The sequence below is a fragment of the Poeciliopsis prolifica genome, unplaced genomic scaffold (genome assembly GCF_027474105.1).
Source record: "Poeciliopsis prolifica strain line A6 unplaced genomic scaffold, Auburn_PproV2 SCAFFOLD006, whole genome shotgun sequence".
Taxonomy (NCBI): domain Eukaryota; kingdom Metazoa; phylum Chordata; class Actinopteri; order Cyprinodontiformes; family Poeciliidae; genus Poeciliopsis; species Poeciliopsis prolifica.
The window spans coordinates 2792439-2813615 of NW_026562381.1; the positions used below are offsets into that span (position 1 = coordinate 2792439).

Consider the following 21177-nt stretch of genomic DNA (forward strand, 5'->3'; position numbering starts at 1 on the left):
ATGTAATTTATCCCAATAAATTATACGAAACTTTGTTTTGAGGAAATTGAAGGGATGTGAAGTTTGTTGCGATGTTCTGCTTTCATCCCAGCTGGGAAAGAACAGCAGAGCATTCTATCCTCTTTGGTTCTTCAAACAAAGAGACAAAAAAATAAACAAAACTTCAGAATTTGCTGAAAGCAGTTTCTGTGAATCTGACGTTGTAATTCAGCTGAAATCTAAAGAGAGTGGTTGTTAAACTGTGCAAACCTTTCTGCCAGTTTGAACCAGGAATGTTTTGATTGCGCTGCGGTTCAGGCTCCTGAGGAACCTGCTGGATAGCATTCTGATCATAGCTGTAACCCTCCCCAGCTAAATCATCCAGTAAGTCTGCAGGCTCTGTGAGTAAAACGCTTTCTTTGAGGAGCAGACTCTGAAAACGATAGCAGCTAAGTGAATCTATGCTCTGATTTTGCAGTTTTCTTGTTGGTTCTGCTGGGTTTTTTCTTTCTTTTTCTTGGGAGGTGGGGAGATCAACCAGTCAATGCAAGCTTGTGCTCCCTGTTCAACGTTGGTCAGTCATCAAGACGGGTGAGACAAGTACGTTTCTTAAAGTTAACAGATGCTGGGGTTGATTGGGTAACACAAGAGTTCAGTTAAATTTAAAGTTTGCAGCATGTTGGGAATTATTGAGTTTGGAGAAGAAGCAGATTTGCTGGATTTCTAACAAACAAAACATAATTATATGTTTTTGCACAACTTGATTTCATTTGTGGTGAGCTCAGATTTAGTTTAAAATTGTCCTGAAATATAAAACTTAAAAATCTTTTAAGAGATAAAAGAGCAACATCGTGACCTACAAGCCTTAAAAAGAAACTCTGCAGTCAGCTACAGATTTTAACTGATGTATATAAAACTAAAGTTAAGCTAAAAACCCTTGGAGATTTAGATTTAAAATCATTTTTAAATTTCACCGACATGTTTCTTTGGGCCCGGCGGTGTTAAATTGAAAATGAAAGACAATCTGAGGAGGCAGTTAAAATGAGAAAGATGGGAAGGTAAAAGCTTGTCACCAATTGTAACAGGAGTTTAATTTCTGCACTGCCAAAATCCCTGATGCTTTTGTTTTTGGTCAAATATATAAATATTTGGTCAAATAAACAGAGATGACTCTCCTTGTACAGTGTCTAATTATTTTTTGATTGATGCTTGTTTCATTTCCGTACAGAAAATAATTTCTCAATCAAATTTTTGCTTCTTGCCAGCAGGATTCTTCAACATGACTAAACACAAAACATAAAGACAGAATAGAGACAGAAATATCATTATTGTCAGAAAATTCAGGTGTAACATCAACATAGAGGTATGAATCTTCACACAAAGATAATAAAGAAATTAAGATTAACATATACAGAAAGAACAAAGATATAAATGTATGTAACTGCTATCGTTCAAAGTGTTTTTTATGTTTTAGTGCAAAGAGTTTTAAACTAGTTTAAAGCAGATATGACATAAACATGTTTTCTGACAGCAAAACACTGTTTTATTGTGATTTTTCCTAGTTAAAAATAGTTTGAGCTTTTTTTTTTAAACATTATTAAATGCGAAAAGCATTTTCTGATTGTCCACTTGTGAATTTTCAGTAGCAGGTGACCCATGGAGGAGCGAACAGACAGTCCGGTACCAGTGAAGGTGGAGGAGAACCCTGACAGCGTCGTCCTGACGTACTTCAAGGGCGACATTAGCAGCATGGTGGACGCACACTTCTCAAGGGCTCTGGGCAAAGCCAACAAGGCCTACGAGTCGGGGTTAAGGTCAAAGAAAATCCGCAAAACTGTAAAACTAGGTGAGCATGTAAAAGAGTCACTGTATGACTTAAAGAGGCAGTACGTTATAAAAGTGACGTTCTCTCATCTGGAGTATTGCTTTGATTCTTTCATGCACGTTTACGAAATCCTTTAATCTCCTATGGCAGCCATTTGGGTTTTTACAAAACTCGTGGAGACGTTTCTGAGCTTCCACATTGCAGAGCACCACTGCCCCACTCAGTCCCTTCAGACTAGCCAGCAGCAATTAGCAAACACCTGGTGGAGCTGTGCATCAGCTGAGTTCATTATAGGAGGTACATCTCAGTGCAATGATGGCGAAATGTTTGTTAATAGAGGAGCCATGTTGTGATGACTTCCTGAAGGTGGGGCTTCAGAAAGGAGCTTCTTAAAGAGGCAGAATTTAAATTTAAATTGCAAAGTCGCCTGGTCGGTACCGGATTTGTTTCTGGTGAAGCTTGCATCATAACATCAGATGTAGGATACGAACGCAGCGTTGAACTAAATTATTTCAAGTAAAGTCAAAGTAAAAAGTTCATTTGCATAAAAGGTGTAACTTTCAAGTTAATTCAACACAAAACAGCAAGTTGTCATCACTAAACTAAACAAATCAAATTAATGTAAATAAGTCAAATACACTCTTTAGAGTGTGATTTATATTTGATATGAAGGATTATATGTGGCTGGAAAACACATAATACTGCCCCTTTTAAATCAAACATGATTCTCAGAGTGAACATTTACCCCACAGAGAGCTCAGACAACTGCCAGGGGAGCATGTCCGCCCCTTACTTCGAGGCCCCGGTGCCCCCGTTAACGGGACACATCCTGACCCTCAGCTCGGCGGAGGAGACGCCAGGATCCTGGAACTCGTTCAGGTCAAGAGAAGGGCCGGCGGTGCCCACCATCATGTGCTCCCTGTCCCCAGACGGGCTGAGTCTCACTGGACAGCAGTACTCGACATCCCTGCTCAACCTGCTGCACGGCGACCGGGGCGAGATGGGAGCCGCCATCGCCTCCAGCTCCAAGCCGGACCCGCTTCCAGGCTGGGCGGTGCCTGCGGGGTACAGGGAGTCTGTGGACCCTCCAATAGGCTTCGAACCTGGTAAGTCTTCATTTAATATTGACTTTTATACTTTAAAAGGAAGTGTTTATAAGTGTTATATTACTTAATTGTGTATTTGTATGTGTTACGTTTTTACTTTTAGTCTTTGAAATATCAGAATTCACATAGAAGTTTGTATCTTTTGCTGTGATTATATTATTTCTCAGATGATATCATCATCCCAGACTTTTTTAACCAAATACTTTTTTGCTTTTACACGTGTTAATATTTGGATACTTTTTGTTTTTACTAGAATAAAAGCAAGTCAAAGTGGTGCTACTTTCACTTGAGCACAATTTCAGAGTACCTGCACCTTTAAGAGCCGTTTAACTTTGCTTGATGATCTTTTCCTCTTTGTTTCAGGGCGACATGGGGATAAAAAGGACTTGTACTGGTACTGAGGTGAAACACGGAGTGCAGAAGGAACAGAGGAGCGCTTTAGCCACCGCAGCGTCTTTCTGTTGGTTTCAGCAGAGCAGCATTTTGATTTCCTGACGATGTTCTCTCTCTATTGTTTGCTGAGATGACCTCAGCACCTGAGCGCGCACTGGGACAGCCTCTGCTGAAGGAAGCTCTCGGTGGCAAACCAGTTCCTCAGCTTTTGGCATTCCTTTTTTAAGTATCAGAGCTGTGTCTCTGTTTTCACATGTCTAGAGGTGAAGCTGGATGATGTGCACTGTCTTTGTGGGTTTTACTTCAGTCAACAGGCCGGTGTTGAGTCTGAAAACTGTGAGCCTCTTAGATGTGTAAAAATTAATGCAGCTACAACCTGATCGACCTTTAGTTCACCTCGGTGAGTTTATGGAAGATACTCAGACAGGGAGGGGAAGCTTTGCTTGGTCATTAGCAATAATCAGAGGCAGCCACCACTGCTTACAAAGAAATAATAAAAGAATGATGCCTTTTAATTAAACAATGTGTTTCTGACCCTGTTGGTGGATTTGAGCCCACAGTCTTTATGAAGAAATGTACAGGATACCTAATAATCAGTAGATAGATGCTCTGAAGTGTTGGTTTCTTTGCAGGGTTTTTTTAAATGTATATTTTAATTTCTCTTTATTTGGATGAAAAGGTAATAACTGAACTTTGTCTGCTCCTGTTAGATGTTTAGCTTTATAACTCCAGATGTGTGTGAATAAATTTTTTTTTTTTTTTTGAGGAAATTTATAGTTAAATTTGATATCTTAACACACTATAAAAATACACAACACCTTTATTTATGTTTGACAGCAAATCAGAATGAACCTTTCAGCACAGAGTATAAAATTATCTATGTTTCCAAAATGTACAGTACTGACCAGAGGATAAATGTCCAAAAGTTTAAGTTTGACTCCATCTGTAATCTATAATCTGGGGATTTTATGTTGCTTTAGGATTACTGACTTCTTCCTCTCTGAGTGGCTTGTCATTGCAGAAACTGTTTATGTGCAAATTTTACAGCAAAACACAAATTTAAAATAAGCTGAATTTAAAATTGCCATAATTTATGTAATTAACTGATCATTGTCAACTGAGGTTTTCTCAGATTATTGAGAAAATCAGTAAAATCTAATTGCACGAAAACACCTGAATTGAAGAAAGTAATTAAAAAGAATTAATCTTTTATTATTCTGTCATTTAATGACTATTAAAATCGTACATAATCCTAAATGACATAAAGCAGGACGAGTTTGGACAGATTTAATGTCAGATGGTGTTTTTATGTATTATATCTAAATATCTGGTTTTAACTATATGAAGAAACTAGTTTATTTGTTACCTTTTTCTTCAAATCAGTTTATAGTCAGCTATAGTTAATAAGATAGTTAACCTACTACCTTTCATTTAACATATTGTTGATAAAACTCGTATTCTTCCTTTTTGAGTCTGTATGGTTGAGCTCTGCCAGCTTCACCTATTAAACATGTTGGGCATTAAAAGTTTTGATTGTTTTTTAATAACTAAAAATTTGTTGCAAAAAGTAGTTAGAAAGAAAAATACATTTTGGGTATTCTACATGCAAATGCAATGTTTTTGTTGTTGTTTGTTTTAATATACGAAAATTATAAAGAATTAAAAACCTATGAATAAATATGTCTACTTTTTTTATTTTGTCTACTTTTGTTTATTTTGGAGGAATGAGTTTAAGTTCAGCAGCTGAAATTAGGAAACAAATTAAAATTTCTTATTTTTTTTAAATTTATTTAAGCCAAATAAAAAGACACTTTTGTTTTCTCCCTGTCTGAAGTTACATCTGTCGACACTTCTCTTGTTTTCAGTGAGTTAGAATTAACAAAATGATTTCTTTTTGATGGAAGACACAATAATGAGAGACAGAAAATGTCAGAGATTTGTTTATCAATGACTTCCGATTAATAAATTTACATAGAGTGATTACTATTGCATTAAACAGTGATTTAAAGCCCAGATGATGATATCATAGCTTTGGAAACAGCTATATCCCCAGTCAGAGTATCCAAAGATTAAGATTACTACTTCAATATATTTTTTGACCAAAGTGAAAGTAAAAAGTAGCCATTCAAATTAATCAAGAAGTATTTGGTAAAAAAATCTACTCAAGTACTGAATAAATTATCAAATTATCAATCATTTAATATTTAAAGATTACATAATCAGACAGACCAAAATATAAAGTTAAGTGGAAATTTCAAGGATGAAAATGAAAATGATATAAAATATATAAAGAAAATTTTTCTTTCAACAAAAAACTTTAACAGAAACTCCAGATGTGTCCGTAGTTGGTGAATTTTTGGTTAAAACGTGTTTGTCTGTCATTCAGTGGGTAGAAAATCCAGGAATTTTACACCTGTAAGAGTACAAATACTTCATAATCAAATTACTCAAGTAAAAGTAAAAAGTACATTTTACTCCAGTAAATGTACTTGAATAATTGTAACACCATGTCTGACTTTTAATGACTCTATGTTCATCCAGATAAAAACTTTTATTTCTTTGCAATAAAAGGATCAAATATAAGTAAATCTCGTGCGTCCAAAATGAAGAGGTCATTGTTTACATTCAACATGTGATGTCATCAGTGCTGCAGCCTCATTCTCAGCTCGCCAACTATTTTCCCCACATGCCCAGAGACGTCAGTATCCACATTTCACTGTCGAAGCTTTATTCATAGTCGCAGATGGAGGAGTAGCTTTCCCCACAAGATGAGGTTGGATTAATGATGGTGCTGTGCTATTATTAGCTTCTATCCATCCGCTGCTGTGCGAACCACAGATGGGTTGCAAAATGGCGGCTCTGAGGTTCCAGCTGGAGCAGGAAGGCTGCAGAGTCACATCCATAATGGACACTTTGCAGATGATACAACCAAAAGAAAGAGGACGTTATGTCATTTTTAAAAATCAGGCTTCGGAATGTCGGAATGCATTCAACAAAAAATATATTGCATCATTGAAATGTTTTAGGACATCACTTGCGCCACGTTTAGTTGAGTCTACAATCTACTTTTTAAGTCAAATAAATTTGTTGAGTTTTAGATTTTGAACCTAAATGTGTGAGTTTGTGGAAGATTTTGTCAAACCACCAAGAGTTGAAAAAATCTAGAGTATTTTAGGTTGGCACTTAAAAAAAAAACTGAAAGAAGAAAAAGGCAGGAGAGGGAACTATTTCCCAGAATGCTTAGCGGCGTGTTTTGCATCCTGAGATGGAAGTGCGTTACATTGATATGACTTTTGTGTTTTATTAAACCAAATGTTTATTTTAAAGCTTGGGGAAAATGTCCTGATCACAATAAATGTTTTTATACGTTTATACACACTTTATACTCATAAATGAACAAGAGTGCATGTTTTTTTTTATGAATATATCTTGTTTTTATTTTTTATTAAAGATGTTTAAAGTAAATTACACTACTTTTAGCTGCAGATTGAAATATATCATAAATAAAATGTCATGTATAACTGTTGTAAAAATACAGAGTTACAGACGAAAACATTATATTACTGTATATTAATTGTAATTCTTTTAATCCTATTAATGGATGACAGATGAAAATCTGCTTCTTTGGCTAAATTTGACGTATCTATACAATGTATTCATGTTGACCGTCTCCTTTACGAAATAAATAGAAATTCACACACAAAAAAATGACTTCTATTGGCTTTCAAATCCTTAAATAAGTCACATTGTTGACTACATTTGTCCTAATTAAACCATATTTTATTTTTATTTCAAGTAATCTATAAAACAGACTTAACAGTTACTGAGCAATTCATGTCAGAAAAAAGATATTTATGTTTGCGAGTAGCTACTTATTTCCCATCCCAGGCCTCATTTCTTCATCCTTTTGACCATCTAAGGCAGTTATCTTCCAGCAAATGTACATCGAATGTCGCCTCCCATCTCCAGAGATCTCAGTAATCTGTGCCGACAGTGTTTACATCACATCTCTCAGATTACATTGTCAAGTGATTTAAACTTCCAAGCAATAGGATGTTGACTATGAAAGATTTCACAGCTCTTAAAGTTGCTCTAATTGGTCAATAAAAAAGTGATTTAGGTCCAGAGTGCCCGGTTGGGGAAGAGACAGTAAAAAGAGCGTTGCGTAACATCATAAACAAAAAGAAGAGAGTTATGTGACACTATCTAAACACAGCTCTATCTAAAATGTGTTTGTGATCATTTGGACGTAGTTCTGGTTCATATTTAAAAAACTAATTTCATCCAATCATCCAAGTTTTTTAAAAAACAGAAATCAGACTCCTGAAGCAAAAAGTGTTGTTTCCAATAGACACAAAGAAGCAAAGTTGAGTGTCAGGCTGCTAATTGGAAACTGCATGAGGAAAAATATGCAGATAAAACATGACAGGATCAGAATAGACAAGGTTTCATAAAAAGCCTTAGTGAGCCGCCATCTTGATCCATTCAACAATAAGATTGCTTTGTTTCTTTTAACCCTTCTTTTATTCTTATCAGTGCAACTGGACGGTTTGTTCCCTTTTGTTTATCCATTTATTTGTTGCTCGCTGGATTTCTTATGAGCACAGTAAATATGAATGAATAATACGTGGAGTAATGATTAATATTCACATAATCTTCAGATGATGTGTCAGATTAAACCTCTGGTCTTTTTACAGGTTTGACTAATAATTAAACACAGGTTGACAAAAAGAGAGACTGGATAATAAATACAGACTTAATGGTCATCTATCCAGTAAAATATTAAATTTAAAATAAGCTTAATTTAAAATTGCAATAAGTAATAATAATATCATTTCTGTGATACATAATATATTTATTTTAACATTCATATTTTTATTTTTAATTTCTTTTTAATATTTATATTTTTATTTTGTTGTGTAGATTTTGAAAACATGTGCAGGAAGTATAAATTTATATGTTACAACCTTTTAAAGCTTTTATCTGATTACCCAACATGGATGACGCCATAAGCACCAAGTAAAAGTAACACCTACAGTTTCAGAGCTTTTTCACCTTTCATATGGTAATTTGTCATTTTCCATGGAAGAAAAGTTTAGATTTATCGTTTCTATTAAAGCTCTATAATTAACAAGCGCAGGTAATCGACTGGGTTTTCTGGTAAGTCTCACACTGATGCCCTTTACGACACTTTAGAAACAATCCAGCTAAAAAAATCTCATTCACTGGCTGCACAATAGTAATCTTTACTGGTATTTCCTTGGTATTTAGCAGAGAAATTTCAATTTACACAGTTCAAGATTAATCTATATTTTCCTTCTTTATCATGTCTAAATTGCTCTCTACATACACTTTGGCTAAAACATCTGTACATTTGCTTGTGCATAACTTTAATAAGGTGAAAAATGCAATCAAGATGAAGCGTGATTAACTTTTCAAAGTTATTTTTAATTATCTTGTTTTGAATTTACTTTCATTTGTAAACCTTGGGAAAGTATTCAGTCCAGACATTTATGAATTTGTTTATGCACAACTTTAATAAGGCATAAAAATGCAATCAAGATAAAGCATGATTACTTTTCAAATTTATTTTTTAGCATTTTGTTTTGAACTTATTTCTTTTGTAAAAATGGCCACCATCTTTAATCCTTGGAAAGACTTGTTTTCTCAAATGATGAACTTTAAAATGTCAAGAAATTTCTTTATGAATCATCCCAGATTCAATATTATAATCTGGAATGATGTATTAGTTTTACATTTTCAACTAAACTTTGTTAAATATAAAACCATGCATGGGTTATGTGGTTGGACCTCATGAGAAATGCAAACCCTCATGGAGAATTTCGTTGATCTGGCGCAGAAGTGACTGTCTGGTGGGAACTGGAGGGGAATCTCATTAGTGGAGGTGCAAAGAAGAAACAGCAGCCAATCTTTGTCTCTGCAGGAGGCGGACATGGGAACGGCACCGGACACATGATCTTCCTTCCTGTTCACATGCTTTAGGAATACTCAGGCTGCTGTTGGGCTGAAAGAGGAAAACATTCAGTCCAAAATGATTCATACAAATTTAGCTGGTAGATTTTCTCAGTCAGTCCAGACTGACTGAATTTAGATCTAATGAAAGTTACACTAATGTCAGGTTTGATGTGTAGAGTCATGCAGGAAAGCAGTAACTTCTGCACACTACTACTAAATACGTAAAAAACAAAACAAAAAAAGAACTGACTGACAGAGCTCCAGAATGAGACCCAAAGGTTGCAGGAGTCACCTAAACACCTCAAGAGGAAGAGCTGAAGGTTGCATGGTCCACTAATGGAGCTAAAGATGGCACCGTACAGGACGCAGTGTCCACTGACAAGGCTGGAGGAAAACCGAAACCAAAAGGTCTGCTCATGTTTTCACCCTAATTTTTTAAAAGAGAGCAAAAAACATGCAATGCTTTTTTGTAACTGTCTTTAGGTTTTCTCTCTTCCTCTTCTTTTCTATGCAAGCCCGTTCACTGGCAACTCAAACACTTCATCTGTTTGTCCAAAAACAAAGAATGCACTTCAGCAAGTCTCACTTTTCCATCAGTGAGAAAAGACTTGAAGAAAAAAAAAAAAACCAACATGATGAGTTAGTCTAATTGTGAGGAACTGAATTCTTTGCTGTGAATTGAATCTGCTTCATTCAGCTAAACACAGTCTGGGACAGAAAGCTAAAATAGAAATGCACAACTTAGCAAAAATCAGGCAACAAACTTTGTATTTCTGAGGCGGCGCAGCAGGAGTAAATGGCTCCACTTTCACTTTGAAATTGGAATTTTATTTTGGACATTCACTGAACCTGACCCACATCTGCCATGAAAAAGCAAAATATAAACCAATGAAACTTGCTGTGAGGGGCAATTTAACTCACATAAGCACAAGACATTGAAAGGCAACACATTTCCAGTTTGGGGGATTTATTTATGCAAGCTTTTGTGATCAAAACGACCTGGACTAGTTAATGAAAGGGTCAAAAGAAAGAAGGAAAATACTAGTGTTTGTGCCCGGCAGAATAAAAGGGGTGGGGGTGTTTTTGCATTTCAGGACTGCAGGTATAAAGAAGTGCTCTGGTCATATTCAACTCTCCTACACCAGCCTGCAGCGTCTGGAGCCGCTGTGCAAGACTTTCCTTCTGTCTGTTTACCTCCTCTCCACCTGCTATGGTCCTCTACTTGCACGGCTCGAATTTAAGCACCACAGACAGCTCCAGCCTGGGCAGCGACGCGACCCTGCGCGACTCCACGACGCCCCAGAGCCGCGATGGGCTGAGCCGGGGCGGCCACACGGCGGTGGCGGTGTGCCTCGGCTTCATCCTGGTGGCCGGGATCCTCAACAACTCCCTGACGCTGCTGGTCTTCGCGAAGTTCCGCTGCCTGTGGACGCCGATCAACCTCATCCTGCTCAACATCAGCCTGAGCGACGTGCTGGTGTGCGTCTTCGGGACGCCGTTCAGCTTCGCCGCGAGTCTGCGCGGTAGGTGGCTCATTGGAGAGTTCGGCTGTAAGTGGTACGGGTTCGCCAATTCCCTCTTTGGTGAGTTATATGTTGTTATTGTTGTTGTTTGACATTGCCAGGCTCATTTGCTAAATGTTTAACTATTGTTAAGAAGCGTCTAATTAAAAAATATGATCAATTTTGTACTTGAAATGACATTTCAAGGAATGTTTCCTGTCATTTAATTCCTTATTGGTATTAAATAATTTCCTTTTTGGTGAGTAATATGTTGCTAGGTTTGTTCACTGAAAGTTTAACTATTATTTAAAAAGTTCCTGAGTACAGAATTACCATCAACTTTACACTTTGAAAACTAAATTTTGAGGGTATTAAATATTAAAATAAAAATTATTTTGTTTCCACCACTTTGATAAACACACTTCCCCATGCACTTTTTTTTAAAGTTATACTTTGCCTGCCATGAATGCTAAGGCTAGTTAGCTTGTTCACCAATGTCAGTTTTCCCGTAATGATTAGTTGTGTCTCAACCATCACCACATTGAACAGCGTGTACATGAGCATGATCGACAGCGCAGAGACCCTCCTCCTGGGTCTGATTGGCTGTTTTTGAGCAGGGTGTGCATTTTTTGCTCTGGGAGGAGGTGGAGCAGCGTAATTGTTTTCACAGATTATCTGTCTCGACAGTTTACATAATTATGGGAGAAACATGTTTTATAATGCTTACATTCTACAGCTGTTTGTAAGACAATTGTCTTAATCCTGGTTAAGTTTGTCACGATGGACAACACATTGTTAGTCATGTCTGGGCGCCCGCCCTGCACTGGAAGCTGTTTGTTTTGTTTTGACCTTGGAGTGGCCAACTTCCTATTATTCATCTGGATTTGATAGAGTAGTGCCTCCCAAACCTCCTGTATCCATACTCTCAGTTCCTGCACATTTTCTTTCAGCCAACTCTGTTGTTGACATGTCATAACTTGTTCTTCCGAGCCGCCTTTGAATGCAACATGGCCTGGCGGTTCATGTTTCTTTCAGGAGTGATTTTACTGCACTGTAAAACTTTTGTTTTTTTCTTATTATCAACTATTGTTACTCTTACTCAAGTAAAAATTCTGGATTCAATACAAATAACTTCAATGATTTGTAAGATATTTCATATTATATTAAATATTTAAGTAATATTTAATATAATGTTTAATATTTTTAAAAAGTTTATTTATTTCAGTAAAACACGTTATTTACATTAATTACACAACTGAATGTTTTGAGGCCTTTATTCTCTTATTTGAAGGGTTACATAAATGTTTATGTATTTAAATTAAATAAAAAACTTGTTTACTGTGTGTCCTCCCAGTTAAATTACTCTGGAGTCGGATCTGATTCTGATATATAATTTTATTTTCAATATTTAGAAATTAGAATTTGTATTAAAATAACTGTAAAAACATAACTGTAATAAATAAGTAAACTTTTATATCACAATCATCTTTAAATTGTGAAGAGTTAAGCAGCTAATTGAGTTTTTGGTAATAAACCCACAGAACACTTACAAATTATGATCAATCCAGGGAATTTTATAGTGATTGAGACAAAAACTATTTCATGAACTGAGCTTCATCCATTTATCCAGTCATACTATAATACTCTCATGAAAAAAAATAAAGTTTCAGATTTCAACCTGTCAGGATATAGTTGTAATTAAAAATGTTATATTTCAAATTAGTCTGAAATGCAAAAAATCAGAATGATTCATTAAATAAAGATGAGGCCAAGTTGTAAAAGTGATAAGTGAAAAACCTCATTTTTATGGCTCTTTTAAAGTCCAGTTGCAGCATTTTAGTCATAAATCACATTGCAACACAGTCAAACAGTCAGTCTGCTATAGATTTATCTGTTTGGATTCATTTTCCTCTCATTTATATGAGAAAAATAAATCTTTGAGGGCTTGTAGATCATTCACATCTTTGCCAAGTTAAGTCAGTTTTGAGAGATGATTTGTCGTCCTGGCACCTCAAACATTTTCTTTTTTTCTATTTGTCTGAATGAACTTTGACATTCATCATTTAACATCGAAGTGAAATAATAAAATCATACGTATGCTGCCTTTATGATTACGTTTCCACTCTTCCTCTCTCCACGAGGCATCGTGTCTCTGGTGTCCCTGTCAGTCCTTTCCTACGAGCGCTACAACACTGTGCTGCGTTCCTCTAAAGCGGACGTCTCAGACTTCAGGAAGGCCTGGCTCTTCATCGGAGGCACCTGGTTCTACTCGCTCCTCTGGACGCTACCGCCCTTCCTGGGTTGGAGCAGCTACGGTCCCGAAGGGCCCGGAACCACTTGCTCTGTCCAGTGGCACCTGCGCTCACCCACCAGCGTATCCTATGTGCTGTGTCTCTTCATCTTCTGCTTGCTGCTGCCGCTGATGCTCATGGTTTACTCTTATGGACGAATCCTGTTTGCTATAAGGAGGGTGAGCACAAAAAGTAGTCAAGGTTTCTATTGGGTAAGATTGGGTAAGATGACAGAGTATTTGGGCAATTGTAGACAGAAGGAAAACAAAGAGGAGTAAATTTCCACCCCCCAAAAAAGTCTCAGAAATTTTCCAGAAAAAAACTGGAAAATGTCTAATCTTGAAAATGGCAATCTGCTAAAAAAAGAAAAAACTCTGAAATTTTGAGGTTCTTCTCAGAAATCTGCTAGAAAAAAAAATTGAGTTTAAAAAGTAAAAAAATCACTAGAAAAAAACAATTTGAAATTAATCTCAGAAATGTTCTAGAAAAAAAACTAAAGTAAGTTTGAAAAGTCAACAATTTGCTTTAAAAAAATCTGAATTGTTTAGATTATTATCAGAAATCTCCTAGAAAAAAACAAGGAAATTATTGAGTTTGAAAACTCAAAAATTTATTTTAAAAAGACTCAGAAATATTGAGATTAATCTCAGAGATTTTCTAGAAAAAAAAATTGAAATGTTGAGTTTTGTCAAAACCGTTTGCAAGTTGGAAACGATGGTGTCTCATATGTTAACATCACACTCACATAAACATATTTTTCATATTAAATCTAATTGAATTTACTACATCCATGTGTTGGTGGAGATAATAATAACACTTTAAATCACCGTCTGCTCAGTTTTCTGCAGAAAAACTGGGATGTCGTGTATAGAAAACCTTTGAGCAGCTTTCACTCAGGGTTTTGTTGCAGAATTTGACTCTCTACATTCAGATGTCATTTCCTAATTATAGTCTGAACATAACTTTTTCAATTATGCCTTCTGCCTATCAGCAAGCAGCATAATTGCATATTATATGAAGGCCTAAAAGCCTTTAACATTTTCCTGAACTGAAAAATGCTAATTTGCAATTGCATCTGCACGGCACAAACCAGAGCTGCAGTTTTCTTGAGAATAATTTTGTTAAAATGCTTTTGTTGTTGTCCGTCTACTCAGCTTAAAAGCTCTAAAGGCTCCATTGAACCTGGGTTCTGTAGGTGCTTTTTCCTGCCAGGGTACATTTGAGATTCAGAAATGGGTGTCTGAGTTTGAGCTGCAGCTGTCAGAACCGTCGTTATCAAGCCAAAACATCCCAGAATCCGCTGGAGTGTGTTTACAATCTGTGAATCAATTCGTCCAGCAGGACTAGGTTTTATTTAGGGGCTGCGGCTTTGCTCTTTGCAGTGATCCTCTTAGATTCCCATAACGCGAGCCAGGCTTTATTGAGTTTCCTATAAACCTGTCAATCATATCTAAATTGGTAATTAAAGGCTCCCAGTTGCTCTTTGCTTCCACTACTGCTATGAATGAATCACCCAGAAGGTATTTTTAGAGCCTGTGAGCTACGTGTTACCATTGGATACCCAGCGTTATATAAGCATGTTTTTTTTTTGTTTTTTTTTGAAAGTCCATGCTCCCAGAGGAGTCAGAGCAGAGAAATGGTCCTGAAATGTTCACCTCATGATCAGCAGCGAACGAAGCCAGCAGCATTTCTTAGAAACAGATGAACGAGGATGTTTCAGTCCCATAAAGATGATTTCAACCAGCAGGAATCCCCCACCACATTTAGATTGCACTCACACTGGAGCTTTGAATTCTCATATCTGAGACATAAAGTTTAATTGTATCTGTAATATCAGGACTGAATGAAAAACCTTGAGGCAAATAATCTAAAGCTCATGTGTCAAATTTGTATAACTCCAACTTGCATTAGCCTCTCTAGTTTTTCTGAGATTTTACTATCATGGAAAATCATCAGATTCCTGCATTTTTTTGTGATAATGCTTAATTGTGAGTTTGTAGGTTGTAGGTTCGATTCCAGCTTCCTCCTGCCACATGTCGATGTGCCTCTGGGCAAGGCACTTAACCCCAAATTGCCTCTGCATATCGGTGCATGAATGTGTGTGCGAATGGGTGAATGTGGCTCTAGTGTAAAGCGCTTTGAGTAGTCAAAATGACTGGAAAAGCGCTATATAAGTTCAGTCCATTTACCATTTACTGAAAATGTTCCAACAAATTGTTTATGTTGTGTGATGCTACCTCCCACCTGCAGGTGGCAGTATTTCTTACTCCGTCTACACTGGTTCCCAGGCTTTATTTGATGTAAAATAATAGTTTGTTAGCAAATAAGAGTCATATCTGTGATATGTATTTGTTATACATTGTTATATATTATAAATATTATACAAATATATAAATATTTAAAAAATTATCTTGCAAATATTTCTAAATTAGCTCCACAAATCAGTGATTTTGATTGAAAAAGAAAATCACAAAATTCTGGAGGGACTGATCAGTTTCAAAACATGTTCAGTATTATTTAGCTTTAAGAAATACTAATCAGATGCAAACACAGCTGTTTATCAATATCCTAACAGTTTGTTAATGGGTCACATCAGTACGTTCTGGGCACAACCGGCCCTTTAAGAACATTCATAATCTTGGCAAAATTAAAATGAGTTTGACTCCCATGGTCTATAGCAATAAAATGTCTTTTGGCTTTAATCTGAGCTACAAGAATCAGCAAATCTGTTCAAAGTAAAAACTACTTTTTAATTGCATTAGCATAATCTCAGAACAACAATTCAGAACAACCCTGCCTTTAATTAAATTCATTTGTTCAGTGGAGAAAAAAAATAACTGGTTTTGCACTAAATAATAAAAAAAAAACCTTCCTTAAAAAATAAATGTAAGCAAAAACAAATATTTTCAAACAATTTCTTCAATTCTAATTTCTCCAAGCCTTTCATAAGACCGTCATAAAAGTTTTATAAGTGAGGACACAGTTACAAGAAAATAGCTACTGGCCTAAACTTGCTAATCAAAATGTCTAAAACAACTGCAAGTGCGACTAATGAAAACCAAATTTATCTCAACACTTGGACGAGGAAAAAGGATGATAAGGAAGGAAGTGTGTCATTTTAAAATCTTTTTTATGTCTTTTGTCAGGATTTGCAATTTAATTAGAAAATGTCAGAGCTAGATGTCAAAAAAGGAGAACTTGATATGTATGCACAGCAATCAAGAGTTAAACGTTTACAACCTTATTGGATTGTAGTTTGACAGAAATTAAAAACCTATTTCATTTTATGAACGAGGGATCATTGTCAGTGCTGTTTTCTCTCCTTTCATTCATCTTGACATTTGATTTTTACAATAAATTGCAGAAGCAATCACGTGGGACCTCATTTTGACCAATCCCTGCCTCCTCTCTGCTCTCCTCCAACCTCCTGCTGATTGACCTGAAAATTGATCTCAGCAAAATATTTGATAGATGTCTTTCTTTCTGAAAAACCCAGAAACGAGGGGGATTGGTGTAGATGTTTTATTCAGTAGCTTTCTCTAAAGTTATTTCTAAAACATATTAATTCCACGGTATAAATAAACATATATTCCTTACTTGTATTATTTATAAAAGAAATATGACAGGTGGATACAGCCGGTCAACAGCTGGATGATGAAGCATTGTAATGAGTTTAGGTTTAAATATTGACAAGAAAAAAAGCTAATTTGTTTTGAGCCTTTGGGCTTTCCTTTGTTCTGCAGGAATGCAGAGTGAAATCTGCAAGAAGTCCTGACTGAAAGGCGCAATTAAGATGCTGTGTTTTTCTTCACTCTACCACTGGATGGCAGTAAATGAATAGACTCTGTAGATGGGTGACTTTAAATTTGCACATTATTAATCAATGAAAAATCCAGAAGAAATGTCAAAATCTACGAGACATTGAAGGAAAATATTAAAAACTTAACTTTATTATGCACAAAAATAGTTCAGTAAAAACAAAACTCACTGATTTCAGCTTATACCTGTTTGAGGAATATTAGATTATGCTTTTAAAATGATAAAATTCGATCATTTTTGCCTTCTGTGTCTGTGACTCTGTTATCCAGGTGGGTAAGGTCAACCTGCTGGCCGCACAGCGCAGAGAGCAACACATTCTGCTCATGGTGCTGTCCATGGTGTCCTGCTACATGGTGTGCTGGATGCCCTATGGAGTCACGGCGCTGATGGCCACCTTCGGCCGGTCGGGGCTGGTCACTCCCCTGGCCAGCGTGGTGCCGTCCATCTTGGCCAAGTTCAGCACGGTGGTCAACCCCATTATCTACGTGTTCTTTAACAACCAGGTCAGACCTCAGGAAGAATGAAGTGCAGTGGTTTTTCTGGAGAGGAAAACTTTAAAGGGGTGTTATTATGTGTTTGGGCCCGTTTTGTAGCACAATCAAGTAACTATGTTAACTTCAGTTATCAGCTTATTTCAATGACTTGAAATTGGGTGTCTGTCTCTTTAAAACCTCTGAAACCTGGCTTCAGGAAGTCATCACAACATGGCTCCTCTATGAACACTTTAACAACGTTTTTTACCAGCGTTGTGCTGAGAAATAGCTCACATATTGTGCAGTTCCACCAGATGTTCGCTAATTGCTGCAGGCTAGTCTGAAGGAGTTGAGCTCAGAATCTTAGAAACTTCAGCTGTGAGGAGGGGCTGCGCCTCGAAGGCGGGGCTTGGTCCACCCAGCTGAATGAATCAAAGTAACACTCAAGGTATGTTTACAATGTGACTTAATACATACATAATACTGTCCCTTTAAAATGATGATAACTCACCTCACTTGCAAGACAGAAAAAAAGTATCACCAGGATTAAGACAGCAGCTTACAGAGATAAAATGGTATCATCATTTATTATCTCCGCTCCTAGACCTTTTGAAAATGTTCAGATTTTGTGGAGCTGCAAACATGAGTTATTGCATTTCATTGGGATTTTATGATAGACCAAAGCAACAAATTAGTAGTCGTTACACAGAAGGAAAATTATTTTAAAGCACGCTGCATGAGAATCTAACAAACCTTTAGCTGAAATCACAGCTGCAGGTTTTTTGGTTTATATTTCTACCAGCACATTCAAATCTGACATCTTTACTCATTCTTGTTTGTAAAAACACACAGGATTGGTTGGATTGGATGGAGAGCAATCCTGACTATCAATGTTGCTGCAGAATCTGAATTGGATTTAGGTCTGGACTTTGACTGAACCATTATGTTGCAGCTCTGGCTGAATGTTCAGGGTTGTTATCCCACTAAACCTTCGCCCCAGTCTTTTCCAGTCTGTAAAATGTTTTCGTTTATCCTGAGTTCAGATCTGTCCATCTTTCAGTCTGCGCTGATCAGAGCACATAGAGATTGATTAGGTGTGTTGAGGTGGATAGTTATTTTGACATGTATCATTTTTAATGTAAACATTTAAGTGCCTGTCAACTACATGGCTTAAATAAACATATTTTTTTGTATAAAATAATCATAAGCTAGGTATAATTTTCCTCAGATTCTAATATGCTGAAATGTGGAAAATTAGAATATTCTTTTTCAAGGCAAGGTATAAAAAAAAATCATGGTAATTTTATCAAAAATGCCAGAATATACCAGCTTACTTTTTAATGTTTTCATCTGCTTGGAAAATTAAACAAGTCATTCAAAATAAATAAAACTACCTTCACTGAAGATGTCAAGTTTTTGATAATATGTTATGCATTAACTCTACTGATCATGTAGGCACCATAAGGCTCCTAAACTTAAGTATTGTGTTGATTCATAACAGAAAACATAGCCAAAGCCTTTTTAAAATCAAATTAAGTGAATTAAGTAATTAATCACAAAAGCAGAATTTTATTAAATTGTATTTTACAAAACCTTTTCCTGAAAAATCTGGTCAATTGAAGAATTATGCATCTTTCAAATCCAAGTTTTCGTGTAGAAAATGAGTGAAAAAGAAAACTGCAGAAAGGCTGAAAAGCTGTTCATTAACACCACTTTGCATGATTTCAGTGTAAAGTCTGGATGCATTAACGCAAACTATAAAGTGCTGGTTTAAAAAGTATAAATTAGTATATTGTTTTATGTCAAAATATGCAAAAGAAATGTAAATGTTCCAGTTTAGGCGCGCTAATGTTTGAGGTTTATTCTGTATTTCACACAGTTTTACAGGTGCTTCGTAGCCTTCATAAAGTGCAGCGGGGAACCACAGTCTGTTCATGGAGAGGAGCAGCCAGCTCCAAGAAATCATCAGTCGGATGCCTTTGATGGTCGGAAACCAGCCTCCTCCAGCCCTTCGCAGCCTCAGTTCCTCTGCAGCAGAACCGCCGCTCCCTGCAGCTGCCGCAGCGATAGAAACATCCTGTTTGTCCATTACACACCATGAAAGCTTCACAATCACATTCGTCAGTGGTCGCTTCCTTTTGGGTGTTCGTTTTTGTCGCTTTTAGACATTGATTAACATTTTATGTATTTTCTGGTAATTATTACATTGAAGATTCTCTTGAACAAACGGCTTCTCCATAAAAATATTGTTACATAAGAAGCTCTTATAAGAAAATATAAATTAATTTTTCCAATCGTTCCTTCTATTAACCTCTGGCTTCTTATTTAAAAAAACAAATATTTCACCTTCCATAAATATATTTTGCTTCACATAAATATTTGGCCAAACGAAAAGAGGGCTTACCTGTTTGATCAGGTAAGTAAATAAGTAAATTTTATTTATATAGCACACTTTACAGGTCAAAAACCACAAAATGCTTTACAAAACGTAACACATAAAAACACAGAAGGAGAAATAAAAGAGAATAAATGGAGCACAAAACAAAATAAAACTAATTAAAAGCCAATCTGAATAAATTGTATTAAGAGAGTCAAAGTTAGAACAACAACGGGACCAAAATGATCCGGTTCACAACAACAAAGTAAAAGTAAATAAATAAATGTTGATTAATGGAGTCAGGGCTGTCAAACTCATATTCTCAAATGGCCAGTTGTGCCAAAAAGTATTGATAAAACTCATTAACAGATTGTTAAAATATTAATAAATCAATATCTCTGCATTTGATAAGTACTTCTTAATGTTAAATAATACTGAACATTGTTTCACGTTGCTGTAATGTAGCAGAATACAGATGAGAACAGATTTGCTTTGATTGACAGAAGTGACATCCATCATCCCTATGGGGCCTTATAAAAAGCTGTGGCGGGCCACATTTGGCCCCCAGCCCTCGAGTTTGACACATTTTCAAAGCTTAATATTCAGTTTGTTCTCTGCAGGTGCAGAGCTGGAGTTAAGAACGTTATGAACCACCAGGGGAAGCTGTGAAACTCCGCAACTCATCAGCGCTGAGTTCAGCACCAGCTCTCTGCCTAAGGTTCATGTGTTGCTATAATTAAACAAACGTGTGCAGAAAACTTAGAGTGCAAACATTATGCATGTGTTTCTTTTTTCACTGTATCACTGACATTATATCTGATCAGAGATGCAGGTTTATCACACAGCTTGGTTTCTACTCGTTCTGTGATAAAGACATTTTATGCAGCTGTTGTTGCAAAAGAACAAGGTATTAAAAACAATTGATGATAGTTAGGTGATAGAATCTCATTAAATCTACAACAAATATTATCTGCCTAAAAGAAAAAAAACAAATAAGTGTATATAATGCAATATAATGTAGAAAATGGCAAGAGTACATTGCAGTTCAATCAGTACAATCATTTTATTTTTGACTGGGAAAAAAATAAATTTACGTTTGAAAAAAAAAGAAAAAAAAGCTACTTTAGATGTTTCAACCAAACTTATTCAAACTTTGAATAAGTTTTATTTGTTTTAGCGATATGGAGAGAATTTTATGGCGAAAAGAAAAGACGGAGAACCAGCTCAGTAACTCCAGTCAGCTTGAATCATCCTGTAGCAACACCGCAGCTGCACAAACTGAGAATGCAGTTCTCGGTGCATTCAGCAGTGAAACAGTGTTGCATTAAAATGTTTCACTTTAGCTCAACTTTTGCTACCACAACCAAGGTGCTGTGGTGAAGTAGTGAAACTCCTTGACATGGATAACCCTGCTGCATGTGGGAATCTAGAATAAG

At 36.2% G+C, this 21177-nt stretch overlaps 2 protein-coding genes across 5 annotated transcripts; both read left to right on the forward strand.

Annotated features, from left to right (window-relative positions):
- Nucleotides 1-382: 382 nt before the first annotated feature.
- LOC129360831 (transcription cofactor vestigial-like protein 3) lies at nt 383-4998 on the forward strand. 4 transcript variants are annotated; one of them, XM_055031275.1, is made up of 4 exons: nt 383-579; nt 1623-1825; nt 2557-2910; nt 3274-4998. In XM_055031275.1, exons 2-4 carry the CDS (start codon nt 1636-1638, stop codon nt 3309-3311), a joined length of 582 nt encoding a protein of 193 aa, XP_054887250.1. In that variant the 5' UTR covers nt 383-579; nt 1623-1635; the 3' UTR covers nt 3312-4998. The 4 variants fall into 4 exon arrangements, with proteins under 4 accessions (XP_054887250.1, XP_054887252.1, XP_054887249.1 ...); XM_055031277.1 differs by having other exon boundaries at nt 1626-1825; XM_055031274.1 differs by having other exon boundaries at nt 383-570.
- A 5432-nt stretch (nt 4999-10430) lies between these two features.
- On the forward strand, nt 10431-19582 carry LOC129360327 (pinopsin-like). The gene is made up of 4 exons (XM_055030492.1): nt 10431-10862; nt 12923-13251; nt 17161-17394; nt 19244-19582. The coding sequence occupies exons 1-4, from the start codon at nt 10490-10492 to the stop codon at nt 19463-19465; spliced, it is 1158 nt and encodes a 385-aa protein (XP_054886467.1). The 5' UTR covers nt 10431-10489; the 3' UTR covers nt 19466-19582.
- The last annotated feature ends 1595 nt before the right edge of the window (nt 19583-21177 follow it).

What these genes read in the sequence shown, in the direction of transcription:
- LOC129360327 (XM_055030492.1), top strand. Translation starts at nt 10,490, where the DNA reads ATGGTCCTCTACTTGCACGGCTCGAATTTAAGCACCACAGACAGCTCC. An exon ending in GTTCGCCAATTCCCTCTTTG is followed by an intron (nt 10,863 to 12,922) that starts GTGAGTTATATG and finishes TCTCTCCACGAG; the next exon opens with GCATCGTGTCTCTGGTGTCC. An exon ending in ACGTGTTCTTTAACAACCAG is followed by an intron (nt 17,395 to 19,243) that starts GTCAGACCTCAG and finishes TATTTCACACAG; the next exon opens with TTTTACAGGTGCTTCGTAGC.
- LOC129360831 (XM_055031275.1), top strand. Translation starts at nt 1,636, where the DNA reads ATGGAGGAGCGAACAGACAGTCCGGTACCAGTGAAGGTGGAGGAGAAC. An exon ending in CCGCAAAACTGTAAAACTAG is followed by an intron (nt 1,826 to 2,556) that starts GTGAGCATGTAA and finishes TTTACCCCACAG; the next exon opens with AGAGCTCAGACAACTGCCAG. An exon ending in TCCAATAGGCTTCGAACCTG is followed by an intron (nt 2,911 to 3,273) that starts GTAAGTCTTCAT and finishes TCTTTGTTTCAG; the next exon opens with GGCGACATGGGGATAAAAAG.